This window comes from Notolepis coatsorum (genome assembly GCF_963971535.1).
Source record: "Notolepis coatsorum genome assembly, chromosome: 11".
NCBI lineage: Eukaryota > Metazoa > Chordata > Actinopteri > Aulopiformes > Paralepididae > Notolepis > Notolepis coatsorum.
The window spans coordinates 84,531,802-84,558,768 of record NC_140175.1 but is presented as its reverse complement, the minus strand read 5'-3'; the positions used below and the strand labels follow the sequence as shown (position 1 = coordinate 84,558,768).

The 26,967-nt window shown below is 44.4% G+C and overlaps 2 protein-coding genes across 2 annotated transcripts in view; both read left to right on the top strand.

Moving 5' to 3' along the window:
* The window catches only part of LOC311237277 (breakpoint cluster region protein-like), a 125,171-nt gene extending 122,310 nt beyond the window's left edge, over nt 1-2,861 (top strand). Inside the window, 3 exon segments of the mRNA XM_084325081.1 lie at nt 581-686; nt 953-1,115; nt 2,725-2,861. Of these exon segments, the coding sequence (XP_084181207.1) occupies nt 581-686; nt 953-1,115; nt 2,725-2,814 (359 nt within the window). The 3' untranslated portion in view covers nt 2,815-2,861.
* A 19,332-nt stretch (nt 2,862-22,193) lies between these two features.
* Nucleotides 22,194-26,967, top strand: part of LOC311237364 (cytospin-A-like) — a 68,694-nt gene continuing 63,920 nt past the window's right edge. Inside the window, exon 1 of the mRNA XM_084325196.1 lies at nt 22,194-22,315. The gene's annotated coding sequence lies outside the window, so the exon portion shown is untranslated. The remainder of the gene's footprint in view (nt 22,316-26,967) is intronic.

Sequence of the window (26,967 nt, the reverse complement as noted above, 5' to 3'; positions counted from 1 at the left end):
TTATGGCATCTTTACCAGGCATTATGTAGTTCCTGTTGACTTCCACTAACATTGCACATGCTAACATAAGGCTGGTGCCAATTAAAAAAAATTGTGATTAGTACTGTATGATTGGCTTCTAAAATTCTCCCATTTAAAACCCCCATCCAGATTTATTTTTACCATTTTAAGTGGGTTATGTTCACTTACTGATGCATTATTGGTGCTTCACATACTGTACTGTTGCACCCGGATTTCCCCAAGGAGATCAATGAATATCTTATCTTATCTTGAAGAGTTAGAGTCGTAGATGAAAAAATAACCTTTTATGGGACCCATCAGAATGCAGGTCTGTTTTTATGTTCTCGGAAATACAGAAAATTCAATGTACTGTGTTAAAAACTCATATGTATTTGTTGTCTAGTATTAGTCCTTCTACCAAGAGCTCAGCCATTCAGGATCAATCAGGATAACAACAACACAACATATTTTACCGATTTATTTATGTTTGGATGACTGACAAGGCCTTGAGTGTCAGTGATCCTGAGAGTACTAAGCGTGTCTTGTGTGTCTTGTGTGTGTTGTGTGTTGTTGTGTGTAGCTCTGTCTGACAGTGTAGCTAAAGAGAGCTGTATGCTGAATCTGCTGCTGTCTCTACCTGAACCCAACCTGGTCACCTTCCTGTTTCTACTGGACCACCTCAAGAGGTACCATACACACACACACACACACACACACACACACACACACACACACACACACACACACACACACACACACACACACACACACACACACACACACACACACACACACACACACACACACACACACACACACACACACACACATACACACCCTATTGGTGCTCCGTTATTCCACCTGTGCCCTGCAGCACTCTCTCCAGATGGCCTTGTCCTTTAACAGCCTGCTGTGGTGTTGTTTACTTCCCCTTCCCCTTCCCTCCCCCCAGGGTGGCGGAGAAGGAGGGCATTAACAAGATGTCCCTCCACAACCTGGCCACGGTGTTCGGCCCCACCCTGCTGAGACCTTCCGAGAAGGACAGCAAGATCCCCACCAACCCCACCCAGCCCATCAGCATGGGAGACAGCTGGTCCCTGGAGGTCATGTCACAGGTGGGCCGGTGTTCTGTCGAATTCTACTGCTTCCTCGAAAACTGCTGCCGTAGCGCGAATCGCCTATATCTTTTGACAGCTGGGTGACGTCATCCTATAGTTCACTCCGAACTCCAACAGGTGTACCGACATTTTATCATCTACAAATACATTCTGCTGCAAAGCCAATTACATGCAAATATTCACATGCTTATACAGTTCAAAAGGTGCAATGAAAAACATATGTTTAAGATATTGTTTAAGATATATCAACAAGACTCAACAAGACGTTCGTCAGCAAGGTGGCCGAATATTGTTGAGTGAACGATTGTGGGTCATGCGTGCGCAAGCGCAGGAACGCTGGCAGCTGATTTCTGGTGTGCAGTAGAATTTGGCAGAACACCGGGCCGCAGACATTTCACAGGGAGACAGACTAATCAAGTCCTCCTCCGCGCTGCGTCACGTGAGCTGGGAGAGACTAGATGCCTATCACTGTGGGGGATCCAGCGAAAAGCACGCTTGTTTGAGACCCGTCCAGCGACCTCACTAAAGGTCCCGGCCCACTTCGGAGACAGGCAGTGTTCCGTTTTCATCACATTGGTGCAACTTTTAACGTGTTAACCTCCTTTGTAAGAGTATCTTTGGTCAAACACTCTCTTTTAGGATGTTTGTTGCATTCCCACTGGGTTGCCCCGAGGGGTTATGGATAGGGTTAGCAGCACTCAGAAACACTGGTCATGGCTGCTGTTTTGAAAACTTGTTGGAAGCGTGTTGAAATTATCGTAAACTAATAGTAGCTCTGAGTGCTGAAAACATGCTGGTGTAAAAGAAGTCGCCAGTGGACTCAGAGCCTGAGGGGGTGGACAGACAGGTTAGAAGAAGAAGAAGAAGTCTTTATTTGTCATGCAGATTTGAACACACACAAATGCGATGGGCGACCCACAGGAACACACACACACACATGCACTGAGTCACTGAATGAAATGTTCTCTGCATTTACCATCCCGTCGTCCTTCCCCCCCAAGGGCAGCCGGGAGCAGACAAGGGCTGCAGCGTGCGCCGCGCCCGGGTACCAATCCAAGTGCTCCTGTCCGTCTTCGTCAGGGACGCAACAGCGTTAGCGATCTGTTGTGCATATTTTTCCATTGGGTTTATCTTATCGGGAGGGGAAACCCTTGCGAGCGCGGGGAGAACATGCAAACTCCACACAGAAAGGCCCAGTAGTAGATACCCCACCTGGGTAACTGGCAACACGGCAACCTGGTCCCCAAGCGGGAATCGAACCCAGGACCTTCTAGCTGTGAGGCGACAGTGTTAACCACTACACCACCGTGCTGCCTCACCGCACCGTGGACTCAGAGCCTGAGGGGGCTGACAGACAGGTCACCAGTGCACTCAGAGCCCGAGTCATGTTTTTAAGTACTCTTCAATGCGGAGTGTCTTTTCGCTGGACAGGGTCCATCTCCGCTAGATTTGTCTTTGACAGGCGGACAATTCAGACGGGTTGACTTGTTCCGTGTAGAGTCACCACGCGTATGATCGCTAGAACCAATATTGAATGAACCTTGTTGTCATGCTGCACGACAAATTGCATGAGATCATGAACATGTTTCTCCTTGTGTCCCAACAGGTCCAGGTGCTGCTGTACTTCCTCCAGTTGGAGACCATCCCCACCCCTGACAGCAAACGACAAAGCATCCTCTTCTCCACGGAAGTCTAGATATAACACTGGCTCCTCTCAGAGTTAGACTATGAAGAGAGAGAGAGGGGGGGGGACAAAGAGAGAGGGAGAGAGAGAGAGAGAGGGGGAGGGAGAGAGAGAGAGAGAGAGAGAGAGAGAGAGAGAGAGAGAGAGAGAGAGATAGAGAGAGAGAGAGAGAGAGGGAGGGAGAGGGAGAGAGAGGGAGAGAGAGAGAGAGAGAGAGAGAGAGAGAGAGAGAGAGAGAGAGAGAGAGAGAGAGAGAGAGAGAGACTGGGAGACTTTGGCTCAAACTGAGCCTGTATGCTTTTGGATCTACTGACTGAGTCAATTTGCTGGATTGTGGTAGCGAGGTTTATTTTTGGGGCATTGATGTGTTCTGACCATAACCTCTAGAGGGCGCCGTCTTGGCCTATTGACGACCAAAGGGGAGAGAGAGCCTCAACCATCAACAGCACACACACACATACATCTCTCTGAGGAAATCGCATTACTGTACGTCACACCCGATATCCAATGTGATTCTCTGTGCCTCTGATGATGCAGTACAAATCCCCCACCCACCACCACCCCCACCCCTGTCCACCTGTCACTCCGTTGCTTTAGACGTCAGATCCACACGTTAGTTTGCGTACCGGTGTATTCTTCATTTACTTACCGTGTCTAAAATCTCAACCCTGCGGATGAAACAAATCAGTTAGGATGAAGCCAGTATGAGGACCATCTGGACTCTCGTCATCCATTGGTTTTAGAGAGAGAGAGAGACCACCTCACTAAGTGACATTAGCTGTTCTAGGCTGCCCCTCCCCCGCCCCAACCCACCCTCCCCCACGGGTCCAGGAAAAAGATTCCTCTATGATGATGTCCACTCTTTCGAACCCTGTTTACTTGGGACCGACCGACCGCGTACCGCTTTCAGTCGAGTTTGAAAACCGCATACCGGGAACTTTTTTATTCTTTTGGTGTGTTTGTTTAATTATCCTGCATCTGCAGCCGGGAATCAAGGGGCCGGCTCATTGTCGTTTCCATCCATGCGTGTTTATTTTGGACAATCATCAAGTCAACAGCGTCACATAGCTTTCTTGTTTATCCATCTCCCATATTGAGTAGAGTCTCTCTCTTTTCTTAGCATCATGGAAACTCTGACTGTACTATAATTTGAGACGTCTTTTTTTCCTCTCTCTCCGAGAAGAGAGGAGGTCGGTTTGTGTTGATCTGTGGGGGATTTTTAACCGGGAGCGTCCAGAGCTGCCGTCGTTGTGGGTCGTCCATCTTGTGTGTCCGAGGAGCCGCAGGAATCCAGCACTGACGCGTTAAATAAAGTGTTTACAACGTAAACAGAGGAAAGATGGTGACAGAGACCCATGACTTAAAAGAATGACTGTAAGAAAAAGAAAAGAACTGTTGAGAAAAAGGACCAGAGGATCACTAGTGTCGGACTGCCCGCGTGCAGCTTTCTTTTTGGACCAGAAAAGCAATTTTCCCTCCATTTTGTGTTGCTAGTGTCTCACCAGCTCTAGTCCTCAGCTTAAATACCCAGGAAGCAATATATTTTCTAACATACTGTAGGAGTCGTCTGCCTTCATATCTTTGTTCTGGAGACGTCCGTCTCGTTGTAACATAGGACGTCTTGCCAAAATAATCTGTAGTCCGTCTGTGGGAGAAAAGAAAAAAACTGTTGGATTTACAGATACAGTAGACTATGTACATAATCTTAAAGCTGTATTTTTTATTTTATTTTATTTTTCGTTTTAACAGTGTAATCACTGAGTGTGTTAACATGCGCATTGATATTCAGGATACCAGCTAATATACTGGCTAAGGTCTTAGACTTGGTATGGTGTTTATATGCAGTTTCATATCCCAATTTTGCATTATGGCCGTATAAATGAATAAGAGGATTGTGGAATGTTGAGGGCATCGCCATGGAAACGGAACCCACACAGGCCTCAAAGCTGTGACAGCAGGAAGGTATTATGCCTCAGTAGCCTGGGCTAATATTAGCATATCCCCACGATCATATTCATGTTTTTCATAGTCGGGATGTGAGCTTATCCCGCCTGTCTATGAACGGGATATGTCGTTTACATGTGCTAGCTCATAGACGGAATACTCAAGTTTCTCAAACAATATCGGAATTTCAGCGTGCATGTAAACACACCCATTGTTGTTATTGTCGTAATTTATTTTGGGCCTGGGGGGGAAAGGGATAAGTGTGGTCTTCTTATTTTGTTTGTTTGTGTCTTACTTCTTGGTTTGATGAAGAAAGTGGTTGGTTGAAGTCTTGCCGTAAAGGAAGCAGGATTTAACCTTTGCTCCTAGAAACCTCTCTACTGTCCTGTCCAGCCTGTCAATATATTGATTTATGAAGGTAACTAGGGATGCACCAATACTACAGTACTTCTTGAGCACTAATCTAAGAGTATCTACTGTATATAAATCATACGATACAATTTACCGATCAAATCCATGAACCCTGAACAGTATAAACTTCGGCCATTAATCTGTGGTCATTTGACAAGATTCACAAGATATAATCCACCATTCTCCACTAGAGCACCCCCCCCCCCCCCCTCCATCTATGTGTGAAAAAGGCAGAAAGGAAATCATGTTACATTGATTTCTGACATGTGGTCACTGTGGTATTGGGTTTTTAGTATTGGGGAAATTCTTTCGATACCCAAATTTAGCCTTGCATCTGTCCAATGTCCCCATCCCAGAGTTGGTATGGGTGCATCCCTAAAGCTAACACCGTCTCTGTAGTTTGATATGCTGCTGTGGAAATGGCACAAGCCCTTGAAGCGCTGGGTCAGCAAAGTGTCTCAGTACCCAGTGAGTCTTCGCCCATATAGTCCTGACATCATGTAACATTATTAAACACAACTCATACATTCTGTAACATCACATTGTCTTTTGTTCCTACTTTCAAGTCAGTGACCACACACACATGCGCACTCATTCCAATGTTAAAGCTACTGTGTCACATAGAAGTGACCCGAGCACTCAGCATCTCTGTCCAGTGAAGCCCTCATCTATTTATTTAATGAAGGATTATTTGAACCCTTGCACTGAAGAACCACATAACTTTGTTTTCATATTTTGGACAGCTGTAGTTGTAGTTGCTAAACTCAAATCCAAATCACAGTTATATGGTTACCATTTCTTTAGATAATAAAGTACACAACCTCTACTGTCTTTATCTATGAATGAACACAACACTAACTTACCATCTTTAGATAATAAAGTATTCAACCTCTCTACTGTCTTTAACTATGAATGAACACAACACTCTAATTTACTATCTTTAGATAATAAAGTTTGAAAACATTGTTCCTCTGAAAACTTAAAACAGAGTTATATGGTTCTTTCTCTGAGGTATTTTGTTCAGTTTGTCAGATATGTTCTGTCTCTCACCCATGTCACGATCGTGATCCATTCACATAACTCTGTGTACTTTACCTTTAATAGTATCCCATTTCCAAAATGCCTGAATGACCCCAAATTCAAGGGCAGAGTAAAAGTACAAAGCAGTTAGGATATTTTGTTTATGAAAAGTGTTAATTTCAGTACATTGATTTAACATGCAGGCATGTTTTATTGAATAATTTTTTTTTTTTTTTTTTTTTGACAAATGTGTTATGGAAGACTTATTATATTTGGCTTGGGGATGTTTAGCAGTCCACTGGGATCTGATTATGTTATACAATATGTCCTTCACTGGCTCATTAAAGGATGTTATGAATACCATGCTCGACGGTGGCTTGTAAGAAAGTTGTTTACAAACTCTGATAGATTGAATGTCTCTGTAGTCCCCCCCCCCCTTTTTATCCCTCCAGATGTCACAGCTATCAGTGCAACTAATTCGACAGTTTTAACATGGATCTGTGTGTGTGTGTGTGTGTGTGTGTGTGTGTGTGTGTGTGCCCATGCAAGCTCACAAGGATGGATACTGTATGTATTTATATATATGTATCTATGTACTATATGTGTGAATGAATGAATGACATCATTCATTATATAAGGGTATAAAGTGCTAAGAGAGAGTCAAAATAAATGTAAAGTCAAAGGAGCCTGTACCTACTCTATAGAAAACATATCAACCATCTGGACATATAATATACAGAAACCATTCTGTTCAAGTGAATACCCACAGTCAGGGCATACAACTTAAAGGAACATACCAACATTATGGGAAATGTGCTTACCGTCTTCTCCAGAGTCAGACAAGAAGATAGATACCAATTTCCTCTCTGTGCATTCAGTAGAAAGCTATCCGGCTGCAAGCTAGCCTAGCTTAGCACAAATTAATGGAATCGGACCTAGCCTAGCTGTTGGCCAAAAACATCTCTCTCTCTAAATGTTAAGCTACACTAGCTGGTCCATATTCGCTTCCATTCATTTGTGCTAAGCTAGGCTAGCTTGCAGCCAGATTGCTTTCTCCTCAACACACATAGAGGAAATTGGTATCTATCTTCTTATCTGACTCTGGAGAAGTTCCTTTAACATATTTGTCAACTGGTCACAGTGGCTTGTGGATTCAGAATTCATCCAGATAACTTTATAATTTAGCAGCTAAAGTGGTTTGTTAGAATATAGCAGAATAATCAAACACAGATTTGCTATGTGGCAAAGTAGTGTAAACATTCTCTCCAGTCACAAACTAAACTCACTGGTGTCTGGTGTTCATGTCAAGCCTTCAACCAGGAATATTGTTTGGCTTTTGTTTCATTGCTCTGGTCACCACCATCTCCATAACATATTCATCAGTTCACATTCATGCTCTACATACATACTAAGAGATATTAGAGCTCGTCTTAGACCTGAAAATTCATTCCTGACCGACCCCCCCCCCCCCCCCCCCCACACACACACACACACACAAAAAGGTCTGTCCGAATCGCACAAAGCTCACTAAAGCCCTGAATTGTGCTAATGTTTAGTTTTTCTTCCAAGAAGAAGGAGGATATAACTGTCGTTTTTAAATGGTTTGACCCATCGAGATCACTGAAAATGTGTCATCATCAATCCAAACTATTTGGAGTGTGAATGATATGCTTTGCCTTAAAATACACAATCTCTAAATGACTTAAACCAGCGGTTCTCAACCTGGGGTCCAAGGGGGTCCCCAGAACCACTAGTTTAATCATTTCGCAATTTCATTGACTAGAACTGAATCTGAATATATATATATATATATATATATATATATACATTATTATATTATAAGAATGACTATTCTGATCATTGGTTTTAACTCTCCTCTGTCTATCTCCTCAACCACAGGAGATGATTATGAAATCCTCCTCTAAATCATATCTAATGACTAAAACTTCTCCGATTGGAGGTTTCTGCACAAAATCTTATCAAAGTGGAGTCCGTGGCCTGTTGTGTTATCAACCTGGAGGTCCTGATTCTTCTATTTCATTTTGATTATCCTGCCCTGTACCTCTCTTCTCCCTCTGTCCTATTGCAGCGATCACACCCCAATCTCCCCACGGGGGTGAATAAAGATCCAGCTTATCTTGATATGAAAAAGGTTGAGAACCTTAATCTGTGATAAAGTACGACACTCAGACACAAAGTCCTTGAAAATGTACAACAAACTGATATGGACTGTGATCTGAAGGTTTTGAAGGATTCAATGTTCAGGCCATCCTGGTTGGCGACCAGCCCTCCTCCCTCTTGTGTCCTCAACTGTTCGCCCCATGGCCTTCGCAACACTGCATGACCCCAGTCAATGGGCGGTGCGTTGCACACATGTTACGTGCGTCCACAGGCCGTGGGACAGGCGGCACATACGTTCACCATTCATCCGTCTCTCTTTCATCTCTATAATTGGTCCCCATCGGTTACGCTGCTCTGCTCCGTTGTGCCTCTGTGTGTTCTATAGCTTTTAGGGAGAAGCAGCGCTGATGCGGTCTGCGGTAGATGTCAGTCTCCCCTTCGGTCTCCCCACTGCCTATGTCGAAGACGGTCATTTCCTCTCATATCAGTCGTTTCCACCTCACACAGGACCTTTAGAGACCTTGTTCATAGAGCACTGTTTCCCCATCCATTGACTTGTTGGTGGCTGCCCTCCACAAACAGATTTCCCATGTGGACACAATTACATATTAAGTCTGCACCTCTTTAGTTGCATGAAGAACTATAGTCTTAACTGTATCTTACCCCCTCCCCACCACACACACACACACACACACACACACACACCACCACCACCACTACTACAAATAATCTAAGAACATGTTGTATGTACATGCTGCTCCCATCATCTATCACAATGAAGAACAAATCAAGTTAAGCATAATTAATGAGGTACATCGCATTTACATAATGTCTCGCCTGCCAGTAGACACAGTTCATTACCCTGACCTGGCCTTAGTGATTCACACTTCACTTCATACATGTTTTTTCCCCCATCTCAGTTCTATTTTATCAGCGTCTGCTGAATATATGTATTCAGTTGAATGAATGGTGGTCGTCATTACAGCAAAGTGGTCTTATATCTGTAGCAGGAGAATACATGGGCCATTCCTCTGTGATGTTAGCGATGTGCCTGCATATCGATGTTTGCTTTGGTTTCTTCAGTCTCAGCATGTCCCTTTATAGTTACAGCTGCCAAATAGTCTTAAACCATGTTATCCTCTTAGGGTGGCGGTACACTGGTCAACGTCTTTTGGGCAACATGAAAGGGCAATGTGCTTGTCACCGGGAAATAATGTGAGACATCGAGGTAAAATATACAATAGAATTGATCTGGGTGACAAGAGGTTGCTGTGTAACCAGTACAATAAGACATCTAAGACATCTATCTTGTCCAATGTTGCCCAACAATGTTGACCAGTGTATCACCGCCGACCACCACACAGCACGCACACTTTTAAAAAGGACATATCTTTATTTTTTTATTTTTTTTAAGGTATGTGTCAAATTAGGGCAATGTTCTATGTGGATACATTTTGTGTTACTTTTCAACACATTGTGTTAATGAGAGCAACTTGTGGCGTGTCGGCATGTGTTACTAATATCACATCATGTGTTGTAAACTAACTGATTTGCTATCTAACTAGACATGCAGATGTGTTGAAAAACAACAGTTAACTTTTAAAAGTGAACCTACTTGTGCATTTGTTTAACACATTTCTTGAAACGTTGACAACTGGTCACTGTGCTTGTTATTTGGCTTAATCTGTGATTCTCTTGTTCACGTGTCGGCCATTTTGCTTGTCATGCTCAGGATGGGACTCCTTTCCACCCTGTTCCAAAATGGCTGACGTGTGAATATAGATACATCTTTATTTGGCGTTGGAGCCTGACGATGACCATGTCCCTCTGTTTTGAGGGATCACAAACTAAAAAGCTTATGAACCACTGGCTTAGATCATTGTAAAACAGACATAACGGTTCTTTTGCATATTTTTTATTTAATTTATATTTTTTATTTTTTATCTCAAATCTTTGTAAGCTTATCTTGTGGTTGTATAATATGTATTATACCATAGAGAGTTGCATAATTTGGTTTCTAGTTTATTTATTGTTGTGTCCATTAAAGATTGATCAATAAGGATGGATTATTCTGGTGAAGCTACGGTCTCTTTTGAGTAGCCCAAGTGCTAATATCTGACTGAGAATAATAAATGTTTTATAAGCCTGAAATGAACATTGTTTTGGCCTGTTGATTGTCAGTGTGATACCTCCATACCATAATTTCTGTCGTAGGATTAGTCCTTTACTTCTGACTGAAAAGGTGAATGCTCCACGTGTCACAGTCTCTCTCCTTGTCTCTCTAGTCTCTCTCCTTGTGTCTCTAGTCTCTCTCCTTGTGTCTCTAGTCTCTCTCCTTGTGTCTCTAGTCTCTCTCTTTATGTCTCTAGTCCCTCTCCTTGTGTCTCTAGTCTCTCTCCTTGTGTCTCTAGTCTCTCTCCTTGTGTCTCTAGTCTCTCTCCTTGTGTCTCTAGTCTCTCTCCTTGTCTCTCTAGTCTCTCTCCTTGTGTCTCTAGTCTCTCTCCTTGTGTCTCTAGTCTCTCTCCTTGTCTCTCTAGTCTCTCTCCTTGTGTCTCTAGTCTCTCTCCTTGTGTCTCTCTCTCCTTGTCTCTCTAGTCTCTCTCCTTGTGTCTCTAGTCTCTCTCCTTGTGTCTCTAGTCTCTCTCCTTGTGTCTCTAGTCTCTCTCCTTGTGTCTCTAGTCTCTCTCCTTGTGTCTCTAGTCTCTCTCCTTGTCTCTCTAGTCCCTCTCCTTGTGTCTCTAGTCTCTCTCCTTGTCTCTCTAGTCTCTCTCCTTGTGTCTCTAGTCTCTCTCCTTGTGTCTCTAGTCTCTCTCCTTGTCTCTCTAGTCTCTCTCCTTGTGTCTCTAGTCTCTCTCCTTGTGTCTCTAGTCTCTCTCCTTGTCTCTCTAGTCTCTCTCCTTGTGTCTAGTCTCTCCTTGTGTCTCTAGTCTCTCTCCTTGTGTCTCTAGTCTCTCTCCTTGTGTCTCTAGTCTCTCTCCTTGTCTCTCTAGTCTCTCTCCTTGTGTCTAGTCTCTCCTTGTGTCTCTAGTCTCTCTCCTTGTGTCTCTACTCTCTCTCCTTGTGTCTCTAGTCTCTCTCCTTGTGTCTCTAGTCTCTCTCCTTGTGTCTCTAGTCTCTCTCCTTGTGTCTCTAGTCTCTCTCCTTGTGTCTCTAGTCTCTCTCCTTGTGTCTCTAGTCTCTCTCCTTGTGTCTCTAGTCTCTCTCCTTGTGTCTCTAGTCCCTCTCCTTGTGTCTCTAGTCCCTCTCATTGTCTCTCTAGTCTCTCTCCTTGTGTCTCTAGTCCCTCTCCTTGTGTCTCTAGTCTCTCTCCTTGTGTCTCTAGTCTCTCTACTTGTGTCTCTAGCCCCTCTCCTTGTGTCTCTAGTCTCTCTCCTTGTCTCTCTAGTCTCTCTCCTTGTGTCTCTAGTCTCTCTCCTTGTGTCTCTAGTCTCTCTCCTTGTGTCTCTAGTCTCTCTCCTTGTGTCTCTAGTCTCTCTCCTTGTGTCTCTAGTCTCTCTCCTTGTCTCTCTAGTCCCTCTCCTTGTGTCTCTAGTCTCTCTCCTTGTGTCTCTAGTCTCTCTCCTTGTGTCTCTCTAGTCCCTCTCCTTGTGTCTCTAGTCTCTCTCCTTGTGTCTCTAGTCTCTCTACTTGTGTCTCTAGTCTCTCTCCTTGTGTCTCTAGTCTCTCTACTTGTGTCTCTAGTCTCTCTCCTTGTGTCTCTAGTCTCTCTCCTTGTGTCTCTCTAGTCCCTCTCCTTGTGTCTCTAGTCTCTCTCCTTGTGTCTCTAGTCTCTCTACTTGTGTCTCTAGTCCCTCTCCTTGTGTCTCTAGTCTCTCTCCTTGTCTCTCTAGTCTCTCTCCTTGTGTCTCTAGTCTCTCTCCTTGTGTCTCTAGTCTCTCTCCTTGTGTCTCTAGTCTCTCTCCTTGTGTCTCTAGTCTCTCTCTTTGTGTCTCTAGTCTCTCTCCTTGTGTCTCTAGTCTCTCTCCTTGTGTCTCTCTAGTCTCTCTCCTTGTCTCTCTAGTCTCTCTCCTTGTGTCTCTAGTCTCTCTCCTTGTGTCTCTAGTCTCTCTCCTTGTCTCTCTAGTCTCTCTCCTTGTGTCTCTAGTCTCTCTCCTTGTGTCTTTAGTCTCTCTCCTTGTGTCTAGTCTCTCTCCTTGTGTCTCTAGTCTCTCTCCTTGTCTCTCTAGTCCCTCTCCTTGTGTCTCTAGTCTCTCTCCTTGTGTCTCTAGTCTCTCTCCTTGTGTCTCTAGTCTCTCTCCTTGTGTCTCTAGTCTCTCTCCTTGTGTCTCTAGTCGCTCTCCTTGTGTCTCTAGTCTCTCTCCTTGTGTCTCTAGTCTCTCTCCTTGTGTCTCTAGTCTCTCTCCTTGTGTCTCTAGTCTCTCTCCTTGTCTCTCTCCTTGTGTCTCTAGTCTCTCTCCTTGTGTCTCTAGTCTCTCTCCTTGTGTCTCTAGTCTCTCTCCTTGTCTCTCTAGTCTCTCTCTTTGTGTCTCTAGTCTCTCTCTCTCCTTGTGTCTCTAGTCTCTCTCCTTGTGTCTCTAGTCTCTCCTTGTGTCTCTAGTCTCTCTCCTTGTCTCTCTAGTCTCTCTCCTTGTGTCTCTAGTCTCTCTCCTTGTGTCTCTAGTCTCTCTCCTTGTCTCTCTAGTCTCTCTCCCTGTCTCTCTAGTCTCTCCTTGTGTCTCTAGTCTCTCTCCTTGTGTCTCTAGTCTCTCTCCTTGTGTCTCTATTCTCTCTCCTTGTGTCTCTAGTCTCTCTCCTTGTGTCTCTAGTCTCTCTCCTTGTGTCTCTAGTCTCTCTCCTTGTGTCTCTAGTCTCTCTCCTTGTGTCTCTAGTCTCTCTCCTTGTCTCTCTAGTCTCTCTCCTTGTGTCTCTAGTCTCTCTCCTTGTGTCTCTAGTCTCTCTCCTTGTGTCTCTAGTCTCTCTCCTTGTGTCTCTAGTCTCTCTCCTTGTGTCTCTAGTCTCTCTCCTTGTCTCTCTCCTTGTGTCTCTAGTCTCTCTCCTTGTGTCTCTAGTCTCTCTCCTTGTCTCTCTAGTCTCTCTCCTTGTGTCTCTACTCTCTCTCCTTGTGTCTCTAGTCTCTCTCCTTGTCTCTAGTCTCTCTCCTTGTCTCTCTAGTCTCTCTCCTTGTCTCTCTAGTCTCTCTCCTTGTGTCTCTAGTCTCTCTCCTTGTCTCTCTAGTCTCTATCCTTGTGTCTCTAGTCTCTCTCCTTGTGTCTCTAGTCTCTCTCCTTGTCTCTAGTCTCTCTCCTTGTGTCTCTAGTCTCTCTCCTTGTGTCTCTAGTCTCTCTCATTGTCTCTAGTCTCTCTCCTTGTGTCTCTAGTCTCTCTCCTTGTGTCTCTAGTCTCTCTCCTTGTGTCTCTAGTCTCTCTCCTTGTGTCTCTAGTCTCTCTCCTTGTGTCTCTAGTCTCTCTCCTTGTGTCTCTAGTCCCTTTCCTTGTGTCTCTAGTCCCTCTCCTTGTGTCTCTAGTCCCTCTCCCTTGTCCAGTATACAGTAGATGTCTCTCCATGTGTTTCTCCCCTTGTCCAGTACAGTAGATGTCCAGTACAGTAGATGTCCCTTGTTCAGTACAGTAGATGTCCCTTGTCCAGTACAGTAGATGTCCCTTGTCCAGTACAGTAGATGTCCAGTACAGTAGATGTCCCTTGTCCAGTACAGTAGATGTCCCCCATGTAGTGATGCCCCCTGTCTGCGTCTTGTTTTCTTATCATCCCCTGTGTGTTCGTCAGCTTCTGCAATCCATTTCAGTTCTATGTTTATTATCGGCTCTCATCAGTTGTTTGATCATTGTCTCATTTCCAGTTCTGTATCACACTAGCTCCCGCTCTGCGTCTCATTGCATATATCTCGCTTCAGCATATATACACTGAATAAATTTCAAAATGTACCTTTAAATGCCAGCATTTATCTGGCCACACCCCCATCCGCTTACCTATATAAGCAGGGGTGGTGCCACACACTCATCTCCTTCCCAACAAATTTCACCACAATGAAAAATCAAGGGCCGCAGCGGCGTCTAGACGCAGAGCGTCCACTAGTGTTAACAGAACTTGGTTATAGTCATAACCTAACGTTCTGTATCACACTAGCTCCCACTCTGCGTCTCATTGCATAATAGGAGCTGAGCGGGAGCTAGAAGCTTGACAAATATACCCCGCTGAGGCCCCCCACAGCCATCAGATCAGGGAGGGCCGAGCCCCCCCGACCCACCCTAATGGAGGGCACCCCCCCTATTGGTGGCTTCACGGGAGGGCGACGGACCCGACCGTGCGAAGAGGCACTCAAGCAACTCAACGCACAGGGTGAGCAGAGCGTGGCTTGACCCCACGACTACACACACGCACAACCCGCATGCCACCCGGGAACGAACGGAGGAAACAACCTCGTTACTGCCCCCAGAATCACGGGGTCAAGGGCAAACCCAACCCCGTGGCAAGGCCGTAGCAGCGGAGCGCGAAGGAAGACCCAGACCCACCAAAGGGACTGGACCCGCTGGAACGGGGGCCCGGAGAAGTCCATGATGCCAGCATCAAGACCCCACCAGGTGGGCACTTAGTGACCCCGCCCCCCACATCGCCAGCGTATTCGGACAAAGGCCCCTCAGCCGAGCGGGCCCTGTCCCCCCAATAGTACACCGCCTGGCACACTGACCCTGCAGAACAGGCAGTCAGCATGGCCGTAAGCACACAAAAAAGGTTAACCAACGGAAGCAGGCAGCGCACCGGGGAAAAACCAGGCAACAGGCTGTTAACCCTAGCCTGGAGACTGCGGACGAGACAGGCGCCAGAGGGGACAGCTGAACACAGCCGCCCCGGCGGAAGGGGCGTATGCTGGCGTTGTTGCATGACCAAGCCTCCATTTAAAAAACCCCACCCAGAGGGGTTGAGGCAGAGAAGGCTGACACGATTGGCAGACGTCATGAACGTACAGGGGCACCCTCAACCGGTGAACCCGGGAGTTGACACTGCTCCAACACACCAGGGAATCAACCACCTTGGTGTTACCCAATGCGGTGGTTGTTCCTATAACCCCTCAAGAAAAAACTCCAAAACACACCTGCGGGTATACACCGGCTATACCGCAGTACAAGTGTTTCAGTTTTCAAAAAAGGGTTAACCCAGGCCTACGGGTCGACGAAACATTACTTCGGACCGGGCCTGGCGATACGGGAAGCACAGGGTCACCAGAGGAGGTCAAAGACCACCCCAACAGGCCCCTCTTCGCCATGCGTGAGAGAGGAGTGAAAAAGAATGGAGAACCCGCCCCTAAGCACACCGTACTTGGTATTCCCAGGCGGTCTCCCAACCAAGTACTAACCAGGACCAACCTGTGTAGCGGCCGAGATCTGACGAGATCGAGCGTGTACAGGTTGGCATGGCCGTAAGCCATTACGACAGTCCTGAGTAAAAAACGTACCCAACCAGGGTCTCCATAGTGCTTAACCCTGTGACACCCGGACCAACCTGGCATTTTTCCCCCTGAAAAAAGCCCAAGTCCCTCAGGGTACCAGAACAGCAGATCTGCATCCCCGGCGGACAACGGGTTCAACTGATCCGGACCAGCGTGACCAGAACCAGTCCCGTGCCCTAACCACGCCGACATGCCTACTCCAGGAGAAAGGGCAGATATGCGTGTTGATCTTAACATGAAAAGAAGGCGCCACCCAGACGTTCGGGCGAACCGCGCCTGGTGGCCCACCCCCAGGGCGTGAGACCCCTCTACATATGTTCAGATCCATTCCGTTATCATCCCCCAGACATGAACGAGAATCTGTCGATAACCAACCCAGGTCGTGGGATGTGGTCGTCGGAAGAGGAAAAACCTCCATCCCAGTTGCTTTATAAAAACGCCGTTTTAACCTCAAGCAACCAAGGCGTGCCAGTCAGTCGCCTGTTTACAGCGAGCTAGCACTATACGTGCGTCGGGACACACCCACATCAATGAACAGGCTATTTAGACCTGTCATTGAATCCCCAAGGCGCCCAGGGGAACGACAAGAGGGGTGTGACACTTCCTAACTCCAACTCTTTTTTAATAGAAAAGAAGGAAGCACCAACAGTATGTATCCCAGTCTACACAGCCGGGGGTAAACATTTTTCACATTTTTACATCCCACCACCCTCCCATAGGAAGGAGACGGGAATCCCCAGAGAGACTTCCCACGCGAGCTGTACAGATTGAAAAGAATATATTGCACCTTGAGCCATGTAAAAAATTGGTTTTAGGGCTCTCCGGGGAAGAGGCGTGAACCCATACACACTCAATAATCGAATTGAATCGAATACATACACAATAGAATAGGACACCTTCTAGAGGGTCCACTCACCTTGACAATCTGAGGAGGAGGCTCTGTACTCTGAAGGAGGCTCCCTCACATGGAAGGAGGAGTCCGAACTCACAGAAGGCCCGAATAGGCGCTTGGTGAGGAGGAGCCCTGACCACCCCCCGAAAACAGATCCATCACATGGACCTGAACAGCACACGGAAGTCCTACCAACAGAGACGCGCACGGTGACGTACTCTATGGCGGGGGAATTTCTGCGGTGCACACGCCCAATATTCCAGGCCGTGGGACCAGGAAACTCCCTCCCCCCACCCCGTAACGTGCCGAACCGCAACGTGACAGGAACCTTGAAGGACAGGGGGTGTACCCCTGACCAACAGAAAAAAGGGGGAGAGGAAAGGTTACCAGTTCACCCCTTTACGACCCCACACCCATGATACGATGTAATGACAAAAAGAGAGTATGACACAGTCATAGTCAGCTCTATGAAGCGTCTGACAGCTTCACACAGCGCATGAGCTAACCTGCTATCTGATTTTTACTAAGGAAAAAACACAGAATAGAGAGGGCTCTCTAAGAGCCCCGGTCCAAACTTACACATGTGCTTCTGTGGCCAGTCCAACCCAGTTGTAGGTCACATGACACACACAACCCATCATCACCTACAAAAAATGGCAAAAACACTCTACAGAGGAACGCCGTTTTTCATAATGAGAGAATACCTAATTCTCGATTAGTATTGGCCACAGGCCGTGCTAAGCACACACGAAAGCGACCAAACAATCTTTTCTTTTAGGAAAATAAAGTTTCTCCAGCAGTCTTAGCACAACCTCAGCAATCAAGCTAAGGGTTACATCGCATCCCTACCACACAAAGACACAATGTAGTGCAACAACATGTCTGATAGGAGGATGAAGAAGTCCCCAGGGAACCGGGGGAAACACAATCCTCCTACTTTACCCTTAATACGGCCAGTTAAAACAGGAAAACCTGTTAATATGTGAACACACTGTTCATTGTCATCACAGGCTGAGAAGAGAATATTCTTTACTCATTTGTCACTAAGCATAGCTTCATAGGTTAGTTACCCCTTAGTTGTGAGTACACGGTACATATAAACACACATGATGTTTCTCACACAACAACCAGATCATTTTCACATCTGTAACAACAACCCGATTTGCACGGAGAAGCTAATTACCAGTGACAAGACAATTCACACAAAACTCGCATCGTATCCTAAATGTATTGCAGCAACACACGTTTTTGGAAAACATCGTTATTTACAAAACATTTAGAAGGTAAAGCCAGACGAAGTGTACAAGGTCTGGTCAGACCTGTCCTACCCGGAGCGTAGATCAACGAAGTGCAGTCTCAAGGCCCCGTAGAAAACACAGCCGTCCTGTGTTGTTCGACCTGGGCAGCGTCGCCGCTCCAACCCGTCGCTACGGTCCCCTTTGTTGACGCAGGCTTTGCCGTCCTGGCCCAGGGCAGGTTCGACGAACATCCTCTGTCAAAGATGACGTCGTAGTCAAGAGTGTTTAAAACATGTTATAATCAAAGCACGTTCAACAGAGTAGCATTAAGCTAACGGCCGCTCCAACCGTCGGTCGCTACTGCCCCTGCCCGCGAGACGCCGAGCAAACGGCGCACGCGACCAGAGGGGAGCTCGCGGCGGCGCGCGAGGAGCCGGAGCTACCCCGCGCTGGGCCTTGGCCGATAGCAGCAAGCTAACGTTTCCTAGTGATCACAGCAAGCTAGCGCCGCAGCTAACAGCTGACTGGCTAACAGTAGGCCCAACCTATGTAGGCCACGCAGTGATCACAGCAGGCTAACGCCGCAGCTAACAGCTGACTGGCTAACCGTAAGCTAAGCAGCTATCACCTGAACTTGTACACAATGATATAACACTCACCCAGACAGGCCGCCGTTCTGAAACCCTCCTCACTTTTTAAGAGAAAAGAGAAACAAGATGTCAACACAGCTTTACAACGGTGATTTTACCAACACCCGACGGAGCCAGCACAATACCCAAACTGGCCTGTGTAGCTGACTTGAACATAGATCTTCCGCTATCGAACATCTATGCCCATATCTCCTCGTGAAGGAATACTCTCATTTGGATATGAAAGAAGGGGCTACACGGTGACAGAGAGATAACCACTCGTCCAGAAAACACAGGGATCACCAGTGTTAATGGTCGCGGCCCACTAGTTAAAACTATAATGGGCTTCAGACCAATGTCTTCTGTCGCCTAAGAGGCTGAACAAAGGACCCTAGCCTGGGTCCAGTTTTCATAAACATTGTCAATTAGCCCCCATAGCACTAACAGACAAGTGGAGCCTGCCAGCAAACAGTACTCACCCAACCTGAAACCCACCGCTTCTCACAACAGCGGCGCGTCCTACAGTTCAGCTGTGCCCTGAAAGGTTTCACCCCAACCAACACAGCAAGGAACTGCAGTTGAGAGGCATGCAGCGGCGTGCTCCCAATACGAAAACCGGTGGAGGATTTTAGAATGATCATCATCTTCCAGACACTCCAGTACGAAGACAATATAACCGTATTTTCTCGAAAATAGTGAGAGAGAAAATAAAGATATGATGTCAACGTATCTCCTTGTTCTTCCTTTCCTCAGAGTAATATTTTTCTCCACGTCAAGTGGGCATATAGCAACACGTTGCTTGTGATGAAATTTGAGAAGGAGATGAGTGTGTGGCACCACCCCTGCTTATATAGGTAAGCGGATGGGGGTGTGGTCAGATAAATGCTGGCATTTAAAGGTACATTTTGAAATTTATTCAGTGTATATATGCTGAAGCGAGATATATGCAATGAGACGCAGAGCGTCCACTAGTGTTAACAGAACTTGGTTATAGTCATAACCTAACATTTCACTTCTGTTATGTTTGGTCTGTTAGTTTAGCTAGTCAGTCTCCCCTGTCATGTTATAGTAGCCCATGATTACCATTTACACTGTATCAATTGTTTGCAGAAAACCTTTTTTTAGTTAATGTAAAATAACATGAGGAAACTCATAATTAATTAGCATATTATGTGTGGTAGCCTACTTCAAATCATCCACTATAGCAATTCCGGCCAAAACATCACCCTGTCACCAACAATCACCAACCTAGGGGTAAAAATGGACCCTCACCTGACCTTTGAGGCGCACATAAATCAATTATACAAAAACTCTTTCTACCACCTTAGGAACATCGCCAAACTTCGCCCCTCACTCACTCTGTCAGATGCCGAAAAGCTCATCCACGCCTTTGTTTCCTCCAGGCTGGATTACTGCAACGCACTCCTCATCGGGATCCCTAGCAAGAACATCCAAAGGCTACAATGTATCCAAAACAGCGCTGCTAGGATCCTGATGAGAGTGCGGAAATACCACCACATCACTCCCATCCTCAAGTCCCTTCACTGGCTCCCTGTCTCACTCAAGCTTGAGTTCAAAGTCTCCCTGCTCACCCACCAATGCCTCTACGGAAACGCCCCCTTATACCTCAAAGAACTCATCACCCCTCACTCCTCCTCTCGACATCTCCGCTCTGGCCAGGCAAACCTCCTCCAGCGCCCAAGGACCAATCTCTGCACTATGGGAGATCGGGCTTTTTGCTCTTCCGCTCCCAGTCTGTGGAATGCTCTCCCTGACTACCTGAGAGCACCACAGACTGTGGATGCTTTCAAGAAAGGCATCAAAACTCACCTTTTTAGTAGAGCCTTCTGTTGACTTTTTATCAAATTTTTTGCTCCACACATTTTATGTTCTTTTACCAATTTCTTTTATCAGTTTTATTTATTCTATGTTTCTCTATGTTATTCTATGTTTAGTCTTGCCTATTTTTATATTCTTTCTTTCCTTTATTCTCGCTAGTTTTTAAGTTCTTTTAACTGTAGTGCTTTGAGATTTGCCCCACAACTGTAAAGCGCATTACAAATAGAATCTATTATTATTATTATTATTATTATTATTATTATTATTATTATTATTATTATTATTATTATTATTATTATTATTATTATTATTATTATTATTATTATTATTATTATTATTATTATTATTATTATTATTATTATTATTATTATTATTATTATTATTATTATTATTATTATTATTATTATTATTATTATTATTATTATTATTATTATCCTCTTCAGATCACCACTATAGCCTATTCTCTTTAAATCATCCACTATAGCCTATTCTCTTTAAATCATCCACTATAGCATATCCTCTTTAAATCATCCACTATAGCATATCCTCTTTAAATAATCCACTATAGCCTATTCTCTTTAAATCATCCACTATAACCTATCCTCTTCAGATCATCCACTATAGCCTATCATCTTTAAATCATCCACTTGACTATAGCCTATTCTCTTTAAATAATCCACTATAGCATATCCTCTTTAAATCATCCACTATAGCCTATTCTCTTTCAATCATCCACTATAACCTATCCTCTTTAAATCATCCACTATAGCATATCATCCTTAAATCATCCACTATAGCCTATCATCTTTAAATCATCCACTATAGCATATCATCTTTAAATAATCCACTATAGCCTATCATCTTTAAATCATCCACTATAGCCTATTCTCTTTAAATCATCCACTATAGCCTATTCTCTTTAAATCATCCACTATAGCATATCCTCTTTAAATCATCCACTATAGCCTATTCTCTATAAATAATCCACTATAGCCTATCCTCTTTAAATCATCCACTATATCATCTTTAAATCATCCACTATAGCCTATTCTCTATAAATAATCCACTATAGCCTATCATCTTTAAATCATCCACTATAGCCTATCCTCTTCAGATCCTCCATTATAGCATATCCTATTTAAATCATCCATTATAGCATATCCTCTTTAAATCATCCACTATAGCATATCCTCTCACTGTAACCTTATATAGGCTATGTGTCCCTCGTGTGAATATGACCATTTGTATTTGAGGTAATAATTTGTACCTATATACCTTTAATATTTTCCATTTATCCATGTTTAACTGCTTGTTGGGAGCAGTAGCCTATAACGGGACACTTATTCTGAGGGCAAACATGTTTGCAGTTTTTATTTTTTATTTTTACCTCTTCTGTTTCTATACATGGAACTTAAATAAAAGAATAAATCTGGAGAGCCTCCCATGTAAGGTTTTGTGAGAGCTGTTCAAATAGCTGCCACACACAAACACAGAGAGAGAGAGAGAGAGAGAGAGAGAGAGAGAGAGAGAGAGAGAGAGAGAGAGAGAGAGAGAGAGAGAGAGAGAGAGAGAGAGAGAGAGAGAGAGAGAGAGAGAGAGAGAGAGAGAGAGAGAGAGAGAGAGAGAGAGAGAGGGAGAGAGAGGGAGAGGGAGAGAGGGAGAGAGGGAAAGAGACACAGACAGACAGACAGACATAGAGAGACAGGCAGGCAGGCAGACAGTCAGACAGACAGGCAGGCAGACAGACAGACACACAGAGACAGACAGACAGACACACAGAGACAGACAGACAGACAGACAGACAGGCAGAGACACACAGAGACAGACAGACAGACAGACAGACAGACAGGCACTACAACCCACAATTCCAAGCAGCAACAGCAGGAATGTGCTGCCCTGTCAAAGCACCAGAGCTGAGGCGGTGGGGCTCAGAGAGAGACAGGATGGAGAAGAGTGGATGAAGAAAGAAGAGAGAACTGTCACTGCAGACAGACTGCACTGAGATGACTGTAGCGAAAACAAAACCAGTTCCAGGTAAGTCAGTGTGTTTGGACGTTAATGTCGGTCGTCGGTGTACACACAGTTAGCCGTCTTTGGAGAAGTCTTCATGTCCTGTAAGCTAGCTAACGTTAGTTAGCCACCTAGCCTCGCTGCTCGTCCTCTTCAGTGAGCAGCTCAACTGATACAACTTTAGTTCACATTGTAAAAAGCCAACGTTAGCTCGTACCGGTGATGTCTTTACGTGAACGTTAACTAAATAACCTTGTTTTTTGCTAATTAATACCGCATTTTAATTCAATCGCTTGTCGGCGTGTTAGCAGTTATCCTTTAGCTTTAGCCTCACGTTACTTGTTTCATTTGGAGCATGATGTCAGTGTTGGATGGTTGTTGTTGTCGCCACTATTGGTTCAGATCATGTCCTAACTAACATTTTGTGTAAGCTCAACATGAGCATTGATCACCTATTCCTACCATTACGTGGTTAGTTATGTATATTAACTTCACTAACAGTGACATCATACTCCCAACTGAGTGGGTGTCGTCACTCAGACACAGAATCAGAATGGAGCCATGAATCATGATCAGTATTTATTTACACACTGATGTGAGGTTTACCCTGGTGGTGCTAGTTTAGCTAATGGTGGCTTTCTTTCACACAGGGGGCAACTCTTTTTCAAGGGGTGGTTAACTGTTTTACAATACACAGACACAACATAATAATATACAACTCTGACAATAACACACAAACAAACTAATACACAACTCTGACAACAAAACACACACACACACAACTCATACACACACACACGTACAATATTATCTTTCACAATAACACACACAATAGTATACATTTACAACTCTTTCACAACACGATATACAACTATTTGACTGACACACATTGACCTTTGGCAATTGGAACCTGTTCAAATCTGGTTCTGGAACAAGTTTTCCCTAAACATCATAATAGACACCACTGGAATGTATTGGAATTCCTTACGCAAGGAAAATATAAGCAATCTAAACTAGGACATTTCACAATTAGATTTTGGTGCTGAGAATGATCGCTTGGTGGCTGTCCCAAGAGCTTTACAGACAGAGGAAATGATGAAGACATGCAATGACTGGTATAGACCACTTTAGTGAATGAAAATGTTAAGTTTTTATTGACATTTGATTGGGAAGTTGATATTGAAAATCATTATCTTGGGTCTCTGCCTCTCTGGAATTAATGGATTGATTAGATTAATTGATTGAATGGGTGGATGAATGAATGAACGGCTATCGGTTTAAAACGTCAGAATTTAACACTGCACACTGTGTTGACTTTTGCTGCCTGTGGCGCATTCCAGGCAACACAATGAATGTCCCTAAAATGTCAAACATTCCTGTAAACCTGTGAGGTCCAGGGATGTCCCAGGGGTGGGGGCGTTTGGGAAGGGGCTCCCAGAGGAAAGGGCCTGTGTTGCAAAGGGACTGAACAGCGTTTCAATAGGAAACACAAGATGTTGATTTTGTTGTGGGATTAACAATAAATATTGAATTATTTAAACAAGAAGACCCAGGCACCCTTCGTTTTAGAAAAATAAATTCTTTATTGAACTGGCACGGTAATGTATTTAAATAAACGTTAAAAAAAAAAAAGACGTAGAACCATTCCCCTTCTTTTCATTGATGTTTTACAATGTCTAGCATCATTCCTGATTTTTCTCATTTCTACTGTGATTTTTAGTTTTCTTGAGCTGCAAATGGTTTGACCTCCCCATCCGCATTCTTTATATACCATCCCTAGTCGTTGTCGTACCGAGAGACTCTTTCTTTAACCCACATGGTACAACTTGGCTACAGTCGCCACTCGCCATGCATTCTACTGATGGACTGCTTAACAAATCGTGCTGGCTGTAAAGCGCTGATATGATAACATGCCTGTCCAGGAACCATCTGCTGCAGTAAATAATGGAGTGGACACATGCTTGCCTGCCTGGCTCCTTTAAAACAGAGGGTGTTTGGAGAAGTTGGCCCCCTCTGGTCTTCCCTTGGCCTGTAATTCTGTCACAGACAGTTGCTGTGCTATTACCTCTGTGGTGGCAGGCAGTGCTCTGACAAGCTGAGTAATCAGTGGAAAGTTAGAAAGCACAGGCCTGCCAGTGTTCACACCAGGGATGGGATCCCTGAGCTAAACATGCTAATTTGTCTCTCTCCACTACTATAGAGTTGCCGTGGTGATGTGACATTTCCCATCATTAATAAACTCATGACAACACCAGGGTGACACCGGACATTTGACTAGCGCTTACTTTGATCATAACATTATGCGGCTAGGCTACATTGAGCCACTGTGTCTGTCCATCTACATCTGTTTTTTTTATCAAGTCAAGTTTTATTTTTATTTTTTTTAACAACAAACAACACAATATAAACCATCTACGTCTGTTTTAATAAATTTTCAATGAGGAGTATCAATTTGTTGCACAAGCGGAGTTGACGTTAGGTTCTAATTTGAAAATAAACCAACGGATACTAGTACCTTCCGTAAATGTTCCATCTGTTCATCGACGGATCAATGTAGCTGTTATTTAGCGCATCAGACACACTTTGTGGAGACTGGTCCTCTGAGCTTCTTTCCAGTCAAGCTGCTGCAGGGTTTCATCTAAAATATTTCCAAATTCTCCGCCATCGTTGTGTAACCTGTCGTGTCGCCTCTAGAGCCTTCTTTCTTTCCTTCATATGAAGTTAAATCTACTCTAAAACTGAAACTTAAGCTACTCTATATAATGCGACTGCTGCACAGACCTATAAAATAGTTCTGCTATTGACTAAATATTGATAACACGCTTAGTATTTTACAAATTTGAGTTTTTTTATTTGATGAAAAACGTATATACGAAAATGAACAAAATGGGGTTTTATTTATTTTTAAAAGCATACACCGGTGGGCAAGTAATGTACTCTGTAGAGGCCTGAACACAGAGTAACACCGGTATCACCGACTACCACGGCAAGCCTACCTCTGAGACACGTCTGCTGTTTTGTGCACCATATACTGCCTATTGGTCTATATGTGTTCAGCATAGTAGCTATACTCACAAATCAATAGTTAATTCTGAAATAGGCAGAGTTAATCTCGTCACCAAGAGGATGCGTGTCGGATCAATATCCGGTAGCCTCTTCTCCGGTGGGGAGCACTAATTAATTCGTCCAATCAGGTGACGGTCAGCCAAAATCAGACACTGGATTTTAAAGTCTAGCTGACTGTTATCCCCTGTGTTCACTGAAGGTTAGTTGATTCATTAGAGACGTAACAGAAGGGTTCTCCCCGCGGTGCCGTACAGTACCACCTACCGCGTTTTGTCAAGTTTCCAATCAGGCGATTTGCAATGGATCACTTCCAGAAGACTATGGGAGGTTGGCACAAACAACAGCAGCCACGGATCAGATTAATGGAAATCCTGGAGAAAACCCTGTGGTCTCTTTGGCGGTGAGCGGGACCTACAGTTCACAAACATTATTTGGACTTGGTCCTGCTGAAAGTATTTCTTGTGAAACGGACTTGACTCTTTGATTAGGCCAAGAGGTGAATTCTGATACAAGGATACTCTGTGTGGGCTGACTAAACCTAAATATTTAATGCATTTTGATGCTGTAAAATTGTTTACCCTAGTAATGTTTGTAAACATTGGCTAAAACCTGATCAAAACCACCCTATCTGGACTGGCACTTTACTCAAAAACAATCCAGTATTATAGCATAACCATGCTTTCAGATCATGAATTGTCCTTGATTCAGATGAATCTAAAGGAACACTCCCAACATTTGGGGAAATAACAGTTATTTTCTTTTCCAGAGTCGGATGAGAAGATTGATATGAATTTCATCTCGGTGTGTCAGCCTTGGAATTGTTGGAAGTTCTATTTCTTCGCTTTTGATGTGGAGCTAGGCTAGCTGCTCCCTACCGCTTCCTGTCTTTGTGCTAAGCTAGGCTAGCATGCACCTAGACCTCTCGCTGGGGCTACTGGACACACAAGAGATTAAATTGACTGTCTTCTCGACCAACTCTGGGGAAGATGGTGCATTTCCCAATTGTTGGAGTGTTCCTTTTAACAAAGTTCCAGTTCGATTTAGCATGATTGGACTTCATGCACCAACGGATTTACGACGGGTTACGAGCAAATTTCATCATATAGTAGCTCCACTTACGACCTTTTCAGGCCAATTTTGGCATGCATTAACAGTTCCTTCTCAGGGATTCGCTCGTAGCTAAGAGCAGGATTTACGAGCATGGAAGAGCAGTCGTAAGTCGGACAGACTGGTGTGTGCTGTGTTCTTAAGGGCTTTATTTGGGGGGAATCATGGTGCTTGGTTCACATCGATTCTACAGACATCCTCGGAATTAAATAATTATATTAATAATAATTACAACGATATTTGTCTCATTAAAAATGACGTTTTACAGTCATGCCTCAAGAGGCATCGTGATGTCAGGAAATGAATAAAAGCACTACACCAACACTGCAAATTACAGTGAATAAATAAATAAGAACTAAAACCAATTGTGCGGATATTCGTAGCTATAGTGGAATAGACTGTATTAATATTCCATATTTATACCGTCTTCTTGCGCACTCCTGGCCACCTGCTTCAGCGCACGCTCACACACACACACTCACTCACGCGTGCGTACTGTATAC